Raw genomic sequence first — 10,057 nt, 5'->3', positions numbered from 1 at the left:
TTAATGTGTAGTTGTTAGCCAGCTCGCTATCAGGCTCAGTCTTAACACAGCTTAAGACTTTTTTTCTGTTAATTTGCTAAAAACAAATTAGAACTTTTTGCTGAAATTATTTTACTTTGCTTTGTTCATTTGCTGCCGTGCAGATCGGGAAGCATGGACCGTCGCATGTTCGATGTCGCCACAACTTCGTTTTTCTTCTCCTTCCTCAAAACCAAAGAGGCCTAGAAAGGTTTGAACCAGATCCTGGCTCCCACAGACTTTTTTTTTATTTTTTTAAGTCTGCTGCGGAGAATTTGTGAGGCAAATAATCAACATTTTGTTTATTCTAACTCATTCAAATAAAAGGCATTTAGGAACCAAACTCGGACGGACTTGCTGTGATTTATAAATGTCCCAAAATTTGCCTTGAGGCAACAGGACAAACGCCTCGTTGGAACCAAAACCCAGGGTACAACACGCTACCCCTAACGGGTGTCCTGAAATGTGGTGCATTTGAAATGCCTGATCACTTTGGATGAGGGTCCTGCAGTGCAGCAGCAACGGCTCAATCCCGGCCCTGCATCTTGGCCCGGCGCTTGCTGCATGGGGCCGCTTTCTGCTGAGCACTGAGTTCCACATGGTTCCACATCAGGGGGAATTAAATCAACGCCGCGGCGCTGTCCGCATGTCAAGACTGCGGCAACAGCAGCTTGGCTGGATTTACTGAAGTTATGCATCCGCCTGCTCACTTGCAATCGAGCACATAAATGGGAACATGGACGAAATCTTTTCTTTTTTTCCTTTGAAGCAGCCCTTTGTAAACGTCCGAGTGGTAGTCCTTTGACATCATGCAGCTTTTGTAGGCAACCGCTAGATGAAACGGTGGAGTTTTTAAATTACATGCCATCATTGAGTTTATGGCTGTAATATAAAATATTCCAGAAATGACACAGTAGCTACGTTTCCATTGACCATAAAACTCAGCAAACTGGAGTTGCGAAAAAGAAATTAACTTATTGGAAACACACCTATTTAAAAAAAATTATAAAACTCATGTTTATCAAACACTCTGGCATGAGGTGTTTTTTTTTTTGCAAAACTACGACGGCAAACACACCGCATGTTCTTTTTGTTTCACAGCGACCATTAATTTATTTGGTGTTGATTGCTTCAAAGTTTTTTGTTTTTATTATGGGACATTACAGAGTAGCGTTTTAGTCAAGAAACTAAATTTTCATCTCTCATCCCATTGGCAGGCTGATGTATATAGCAGCATTTTGAATCAGCATACAAGTGCAACAATTTGATATTTCAAAAATAAATTTGCCAATTGGAAACATGCAAATTAAGAAAAAAATGGGATGAGGCATTTTTTTTTTGTGGCCAATTTGAAATTGGATGCAAATTTAGCAAAACTGCGATGAAAACTATTTTCTGGCATCACGCAAATCACAAGATCAGCAACCGGATGTTTCCGCTGGCGCAAACCACGAGGGGAAGTGGTACTAGGATGATTTTAACCACTTATTGCGTGAACAAACTTATTCAACCTGGGAAATTGTGTTTTTTCCAAAATTAGCGGAATGGCGACAAAGTCTCGCGCACAGTTGCAACAAAAACGCAAACGGACACCACTTCTTTGGGTTAATAAAGTCTAATAAAACACAACACATTTGTTGTATCTGTGGTTATAATGTGACAAAATGTAAAACAGTTCAAACGAAGTGACTATATTTACTACTTTCTAAAAAAAAAACTGAATGTATGAAAATGATGCAATCCTCCATATGCAGGACGTAAACGTCAGCAGATGGTTAAAGTGCTCCTGCGACCGAAGCTGCTAAAAAGTGATGACTAACACCCCACGCCTGGTTCTATTTATCACTTTTATTAACTGTTATAACACATAACGGTAACAGGGAAGAGAGGACGGTGCAAGACGTGACGTGCACAAGACGTTTCAAAGCTTTTCGCTGACGAGCCGAGTCAGCTGCTGCCGCTCTTCCACTCGCTAATAAATCACAAAAGGGTTGGGGGGCAATAAAGAAACAAAAACAAAAAATAAAGGTGGGAGCGTTAAAGGTAAAGGCCCTCCGGTGTGCCCTCCTGCTTCTTGTACAGGACGTTCTCCTTGGACTTTTTGAAGTCTTCGTTGGTGACTTTCATGCGGCGCTCTCGCAGCGCCATGAGGCCTGCCTCTGTGCAGATGGCCTGGAGGAGAAACGAGGAAAAGGGAGAGGAAAAGTGTCAGGCTTGTCTTGTGGTGTTTGTTTTTTTTTATGCAGCAAAGATGTGAAACAGAATGCAGAAACACAGCCAGACGTGTGCGTGGGGGGGGGTCTACATTTTCCAATGAACTACCATAACAGGAACAATGGTTAGCTTAGCGTGTTCAGCAGGCTCAACTGTGCAAAAACTTGCTGAAATGTTGAAAGAAAAACACCACTGACCCGTTCAGTAAAGCTGTATGAAGCACACAGAAATTCCTAAATTTCAGATTTTTGTTGTTGTTGTAATTCCATCATATGCCACGAGATGGCAGCATACTACATCAGCGACCTGAGCTCCAGCAGGATAGATGCTATTGAATGGAAAGTTCACTTCGCCTAATTAACTGCTGGCATTAATTAATTACAAAGCCAGCCTTAGAATTTTCCGATTGAGCGACTTTGTCTTTTTTCCCCTCCCTCCGTTTGGATGAGGTTGGGATAGTTAATCAATAAGTGACTGCAGCAGTAAGCAGAAACCCACCAGGAAATACAGAACCAAACACGTCCCTGCAGATTACCAGACTGAAAGTACATAACTTTCAATCTGGTGAATAACGTAGACAGAAAGGTTTGCAACACTGGACTTTTTCAATTTTGTCTGGATGCTCAATTTTAATTAGAAGTAGTGCAGCTGTGGTGCAGAACTTGCTGACAGTTCAGCCTAGTTTATAAGTAAGCAATAAGTCAGTTCATCGCAAGATAGATTAGAATAAACTCGATTATTTCCATTCGGGCAACAATTATTGAAAGACGCTCCTGTTTCATATGGCAGAAATTTCGAAAAATGCTGCAAAACATTCGCTTCAAATGTCCTTTATTGATCCTGAAGGAAAATTAAATTACTCAGTACTAAGTAATTAGTTTGCAGTGTTTATTTCTGCGTTTGGCAAAAGTCCTGCCTGCCACTTTTGCCTGTTTTGCCTGTCTAATATCAGTGATTAAAAACTTTTGAGATGCAATTTCAGTTACAGAAACTTCACAATCCATTTTAATTATTGCAGTTTTTCTTTATTTATTTGGGGTACTTAAAATGTTTTACCAGTTCCAGTGTTAAACGTTTTTTAGAAATTAAAGTGTTTTTTTGATCTTTGAGAGGTTTCACTCACATCAATATGCCATTATTATTATTATTATTATATTAGATGAAAATGGTCTCAAAGTGACAATATTCTCATTCATCGCAATAGTTTCTGGGACAATTTATCATCCAGCTAAATAGGTTAGTGTCTGCTTCCTGTTTCTTGAGGACGTCTCACCTTAATGTCTGCTCCTGATAGGTCGTCTTTGGCCAAAATGAGGTCATCCAGGGTGACGTCGTCTGCCACCGTCATTCTGCTGGTGTGGATCTGGAAGATTCTTCTTTTGGTCTTCTCGTCTGGCAGAGGAAACTCGATCTTTCTGTCGATTCGTCCTGTGCGTGGAAACAAAAACCGCATTAGTAACTTCTTTACACACACGGTGCATTTAGGAGCGTTGGGTCTTTTGGGAATATGGAAGACATAAACAAGATTGGAGGGGTTGTTATTTCAGAAAGTTCTGCAGGATTTTGCTCTTGGTGACTAGATTGTGAAAGAAGAAAGAGAAAATACCTCCCTCTCTTAAGAGAGCTGTTGATAATATCAAGTGAATGTAATTCCTGTCACACGTGACAATCTTTGTTTAAAGGAGCGTTGCCTTAAGGGAACAGGCATTATAAATGAACAACCCAAAGAAGAGAGAAAAAAAAGTGAAGAAAAAAAGACTTGACATTTCAATTTCCCCCTCCCTGCCATGACTCAGCAGAATGGAGCCATTTCCTGAGTGCCAGACAGATTTACAGTACTGCAGATATGAGAGCCGGAGCCGGGCGGCCTCTGAGCCAATTGGACGGCTTGCTGACCGGGTCTGATGAGGGCCGGGTCCAGCGTTTCTATCCGGTTGGTGGCCATGATCACTTTCACGTCGCCCCGCGAGTCGAAGCCGTCCAGCTGGTTGAGCAGCTCCAGCATGGTCCTCTGGATCTCCCTTTCGCCACCCGAGTTGGAGTCGTACCTTGAGAAAGACAGAAAATATGTTTTACTGATGTTTTACACATCAGTGGAGCTTCAATCCGAACCAGGCATGGTTCAGTTTGAAGCTGATGCCTGAATTATTTGGTATAAAACTCATAAAATCATAAATATTCAGGCACTTCCAGCTCTGCCTTCAGCTTGCTTCGTTTCTTCCAGTCTTAAAAAATATTTCTAGATCCTAGATATGAAAATGTATATATCAATTGCACTTTTATTTCAAGATACAAGGGCAAACTTATTTAAAATTATTCCTCAGTATCAAAAACAATAGAACTTTAGTCTACAAAGTCAGAAATGCTGCAAGGCATGTTTTCATATTATAAATGAGCCACAAAACAGATCATTTACATACTTAAATGTTTTTAGCACATGTTGAATTTGGCATAAACATATCTTCAACAGTCAATAAAAAGAACAACGCTTCCGCTGTGCATCGCCTCGTCTCGTTGAGAATTGGACACAAACACAGAGATTATTTAGAGACGGTAGGCTGTGACACCAATCCAGCACCTTGACATCAGCGCAGGTGATTCATTACCGCTCTCAGTCTGAGTCAGCGCTCAGCAGAGCCCCGAGTACCTCTTGGTGCCGATGGCGTCGATCTCGTCGATGAAGACGATGGACGGCGCGTGCTCCTCCGCCACCCGGAACAGCTCCCGCACGAGCTTGGGTCCGTCTCCGAGGTACTTCTGGATCAGCTCCGAGCCGACCACGCGCAGGAAGGTGGCCGACGTCTGGTTGGCCACGGCCTTGGCGAGGAGCGTCTTACCTGGGAACGGCAGGACAGAGGTTTGAAAGAAATCCTGACTCCAATAGTGTGATGTACGCTCCTCTGATCTGGGACAAACTTCTAGAAAACTGCAAAACAGTTGAAACACTGAGGTCCTTATTAATCAAACGCTATTTGATTAATAAATACTGGAACATTGATCAAGCATTTGACAAAATGTAATGTTTATTGCGTGTTTAAGCGGTTACTTTATGTTTTTATGGTGTAAAGTGTCTTGTTGATAAAATGTGTGATACAAATCAACTTGGCTAAATTAATCAGCATCATGGTGACCGAGGCACACAGCGTAACGCATCACAAGCTGTAAACATCTCACCCAGAATGGCCCTGAGAAAGGAAAGAGCATGGCACACCCGTACGGCTGGGCATTTATCGTATCGTTCATCGTTTATTGTGATAAATTTATCATCATGTTAATAATTTTGATTCATAGTTTTCCCATTCAATTCACATTATATTGTTTAAAAAAAATTCCTAAACTGTCAGTTTTGTCAGAATTTCTATTTTTATCACCACTTATCCCAGTGTTTGTTTAATAATATTGTCAGTCAATACCAAGAGAAAATATGATTGAACGCCGTCACTGCATTGATCAAATCACAGTTGTTTATGTGACTGGCGTGGTAAATTTGTGTATGTGAGGCTGTCACCTTAAATTTAAAATCATAAATGGTTTTTAGTGTTACTTTTACCGTTGTCAAAACTATATCACATAATATTGTGATGAAACTTTTTGTCCATATCAACCGATTACTTCAGGGTTAATAAAAGTTAGTTTAAATCACAAAACCCTCACGCTCAGTACAGGGTTGTGCTCAAAATCTGGGTTGGTATTAAGATACTAAATATCAACCCTGCTTATTTAAATTGCTTTGTGTTGGTTGCTTGTGCCAAAAACAACAAAAAATGTTAAAATGAACGGACCTGTGCCGGGAGGTCCATACAGGATGACACCTTTGGGAGGTTTGATGCCCATCTCCTCGTAGTACTCAGGGTGTGTGAGCGGCAGCTCCACAGACTCCTAACAGCAAACAGTCAAAGTCAAGACAGCTTTATTCATAGAGTATATTTCTTACAACAAGAGAGAGATTTAAAATATTTTGCCTTTTGTAATGTTAGGCTAAGCTAAATGCTACTAACTGAATTCAATTTTGTTCCTTTTCTGCTTAAACGCAGTAGGAGCCTAGCTTAGAAAGACACGACGAAAAAATAACTTCATGTACTTCAGACGTTCATTTGACTGTGTGCCATGCTGAACCTTAATCTCCTGGATCTGATTGTCCAGTCCTCCTATATCGGCGTAGGTTTCTTGGGGAGCTTTTTCCACTTTCATTACCGTCACCAAGGGGTCGGTGTCGTCCATCAGCACCCCAATCACTGCATGAACCTGCAGGCACACACAACCAGAATCTATTTTACCATGGAACTAAACATAGATACACACCAGCTGAGGCTGTGCCCACACCTCACCTTGTGGTTAAGCAGAACAGAGCAGCCTGGCTCCAGCAGATCCTTATCCACGAACGACAGGATGCTGACATAGTGCTCCGATCCCACCGACGTGGAAACGATGGCGTGGTTGTCGTCTATGATTTCTTCCAGGGTGCCTACCGACATGGGGGTTCCTCGCAGGTCGTCCACCTTTGACCTTTCCTCCTGTTAAAGCAGGGAGGGAACAAACACTCACACACGTGATCGCCAGAGAGACGAGACAAGAGGCGAGCGTCAGAGCGAAGGCTGACCTCCTGTTTCTCCTCTAGAGGCTTCATCTGCTCCTGGTTCCTGATGAACTCCTCCTCCATCAGCAGGTAGTCTTTGATCCGTTCCTGCTTCAGCAGCTTCAAGCGGCACTGAGTGTGAGGCGTGACTGGAAAGCAGACAGACCGCTTTGTGTGAAACAAACTGGGATGAAACGCTTAATCGTGATGAATAGATTGTCAAAATTATTGTCAACTATCAACTAATTAGCTGGAGATTAATTGTGATTAATCGATTGTCAAAGCAATCATCTACTAATTTAGATATTAATTATTAACTGGTGGTCATAGACTCAGAAAAGACTAACTGCATTTAGAGCAGTCATTAAGCCAAAACTGTAATCGTGAGAATCAATTGTTAGCGATTAATTGTTAAATGGAGTACAAAGACAAAAGGAAGTAACCAACTGCTGACAGAACATGTTCCGATCAGCAATTAAGCCAAAACTGTATAAATACATTTTACATTTAAAGAAATAGAAAAAAAAAATCCTCTTATTCGTCTGTAAATATGTTTTACCTGCACCTCAGCAAATGGCTTAATTTTAGCATTACCTGATCCAAATTGTGTAAAAAAAACAAATCCTTTTAAGCACATTCTTCTATCCAGTTATTAAACTACTAATTAATCCTTTATGCATTTCAAATACTGTATAAAAAAAAAATGCAGAACGTACCAATTTTTTTTATCCAATTAATTGATTAATCGTCAGAATAATCAACAGAATAGATCATCCAGGTATTGACTTAATGGTTTACTCCTACTTTATATGTATGGACAGTTTGAATTTTAGTTTGAACTCATTTTATTGAAATGCTGCATACAGGCAGGTTTTTGTGCATAATGCCAAAAACTGACATATTGCCAGATAATGGTACGTTTTCACTTTACCAAGTGGAAGTTTGCTAGCGGCATCTGGACCCTTTGTCTTCTTCTTCTTCTTCCCCACTCTGGTTGGAATTGGAGGTTCATACTTCTTCTTCTTATCCTTCGAATAGAAATGAATGACAACAAAATTTGAAAAAAGAACCTCGTCAAAGACTTGACAACAGAATATAGTAATGAAGTACTTAAGCGATGACGCTTCACACAAAAAAAAAAACTCTTCAGGAGGATACATAAGCAATTTATTGTTTGATTAAATCTTTTGCATATAAAATTTTGCGAAATCATTTTTTATGTTGTGCGATTTCTTACTGAATGGTACTGGAATAATCTTTACTGTGGTCGATTAATCGACCAATGACAGTAAAGAGTCTACTCTATAATCTTCCTTTATTGTTCTTGTGCTGAAAGCATGTTCAGAACCAGGATTTGGCATCTCAACACGCTGTCAACATGTATTACGATTCTTTAGTTCATTTCGAACTACAACTGTGACGTTAATCTGGCGATTAGACAACACCGCAGTGTGCGGGATTTTCAACTTTTATAGTGGTGTTGATATATTCATGTGAACAAAATAGTAATATCTCCCACAACTGGCAGCAAAAAGTCACCTTGTCATCCTTCTTGCCTCCTCCCGGACCGTGGCCTCCACTCTGACTTTGACCCTAGAAAAATAAACAAGATTCAGTAAAGCAGTAATTAAGTCCAGAACGAATCACCATGAATGTGTTGTTTTCCTAAAACCATTGTTTTCCTTGAGAAAGCTAGCTCGTTGCTATCTACAACCTGCCAAGTCAGAAGCGACACATAGCTTTTTACTGTAAATGTAAACTATAAAAATGGTAAAACTGTAGAAAAAAACATCCACGAAAACAGAAAAGTTAATCAAAGTAGAACAACAGACTATAAGTGTAGTTAAAAGATGAATAACTTTGTGCATGAAAGAGAAACACAAACCCTGGTAGCTAAAAAGAAGCTAATGCTGCTAGCTTTAGGCTAAATGATCGTCAGCTGCCTTTAAAATAGCTCGCCGCTTCACAAATAAAATACCCAGCCATAAATAGCGACTGCGCGGTGTAAACTGTGACGCTAAAAGTGAAGCTATGGTCACAAAAGTTGGTTTTAGACCACAAATGATATATTAATTACCCGTGGCAAAAATTGCTTGCTCACTTACCATGGTTGCTTGTCGACCGAATATGACGTCACGGAATACGGCAACAACACTGGGCACATTATAAAAGGCGCCCATCCTCTTAGCCCACGTATGTAAGGAAATATTTACCATCAGTACTGCCACCAGCCCGGCTAGCTCAGTCGGTAGAGCATGAGACTCTTAATCTCAGGGTCGTGGGTTCGAGCCCCACGTTGGGCGACTGCGTTTTTTTTTGTTGATAAAACAATAATGATAATCATAATAATTATAATAAAAGCATTCCTTCAAACCTAATAAAACCTGTCTTACTTTGATATTGATATTATTTTTGGACATTTTGATGATTATGGCCTACAGATAATAAACTCCAAATCCAGCATCACAGAAAGTTAGAGTATCACATACGATCATGTAAAATCATAATGTAAACAGAAATGTCCAAATTATACAAGGTATGTTTAATTCTGTGCACTCTGGGTGCAAGCTAAAACGTGGAAAAGATGAAAGGGGCATGAAGTCTTTTACAATTCACTGTAATGCATTTTCTGTAGAAATTTGACAAAAATGAGGAAAACTTCCAAGGTATTGACAAGTGTTCCTGTTGGTTTGTGTGTGTATGCGTGTGCGTGCGTGCATGTGTGTTTCAGCCCTTCATATTGGATGCAGCCCTGCTATCAGTGACTCTCCTGGTGCTGCCGCGTCTCAGAATGCAGCCTCAACAAAAGATGTCCTAGTCTCCGCTGTCCCACATGCAAACAAGGCAAACTCATTCCACACAAACAGGATCTAGCAGCACACAGGCACTGGTTCAGAGCTATTATTATCTGTGTAGGCACTGCTTATTTGACTCCCTGTTAAGAATATTTTTTGAGCTATTCCGTGTGAAAAAGTTTGTCTCCATAGTGAAAAGCGGATCTTTCAGAATTAAAATTATTTCGGGGCCCTAGTGTCTGCAAGCGCAGATAATGTGATGAAAAATGCATCACATTCTCTGTACTTGCAGTTTGAACTTGAATAAAAACAAAAGGGATTCACACCGACAGCTTGCGGCTGCGGCCTACGAAGACAGGTGCTTAGCATTGTGCTTGAAATCTTTGTCGTCTTGTCTTATACCTGCGTTGACTCCACAGACAAGCGTGCAACGGTTTTCACTCAAAGCATCATG

The 10,057-nt window shown here is 40.5% G+C and overlaps 1 protein-coding gene and 1 non-coding gene across 2 annotated transcripts; one reads left to right on the top strand and one right to left on the bottom strand.

Moving 5' to 3' along the window:
• Positions 1-1,846: 1,846 nt before the first annotated feature.
• On the bottom strand, positions 1,847-8,935 carry psmc1b (proteasome 26S subunit, ATPase 1b). The gene is made up of 11 exons (XM_055044149.1): positions 8,914-8,935; positions 8,348-8,401; positions 7,740-7,836; positions 6,833-6,957; positions 6,561-6,746; positions 6,349-6,477; positions 6,015-6,111; positions 4,880-5,069; positions 4,129-4,280; positions 3,506-3,660; positions 1,847-2,190 (listed from the first exon to the last, which is right to left on the bottom strand). Exons 1-11 carry the CDS (start codon positions 8,914-8,916, stop codon positions 2,056-2,058), a joined length of 1,323 nt encoding a protein of 440 aa, XP_054900124.1. The 5' UTR covers positions 8,917-8,935; the 3' UTR covers positions 1,847-2,055.
• Positions 8,936-9,038: 103 nt separating this feature from the next.
• On the top strand, positions 9,039-9,111 carry trnak-cuu (transfer RNA lysine (anticodon CUU)). Its single transcript has one exon. It is a non-coding gene; the product is annotated as a tRNA-Lys (tRNA).
• Positions 9,112-10,057: the final 946 nt, after the last annotated feature.

This window comes from Poeciliopsis prolifica, unplaced genomic scaffold (genome assembly GCF_027474105.1).
Source record: "Poeciliopsis prolifica strain line A6 unplaced genomic scaffold, Auburn_PproV2 SCAFFOLD020, whole genome shotgun sequence".
NCBI classification, from domain to species: Eukaryota; Metazoa; Chordata; class Actinopteri; order Cyprinodontiformes; family Poeciliidae; genus Poeciliopsis; species Poeciliopsis prolifica.
This window is presented reverse-complemented; position numbering and strand designations above follow the sequence as displayed.

What these genes read in the sequence shown, in the direction of transcription:
- psmc1b (XM_055044149.1), bottom strand. An exon ending in GACGCCATCGGCACCAAGAG is followed by an intron (nt 4,281 to 4,879) that starts GTACTCGGGGCT and finishes GTCTTTCTCAAG; the next exon opens with GTACGACTCCAACTCGGGTG. An exon ending in TATCAGGAGCAGACATTAAG is followed by an intron (nt 2,191 to 3,505) that starts GTGAGACGTCCT and finishes TTTCTCCTCCAG; the next exon opens with GCCATCTGCACAGAGGCAGG.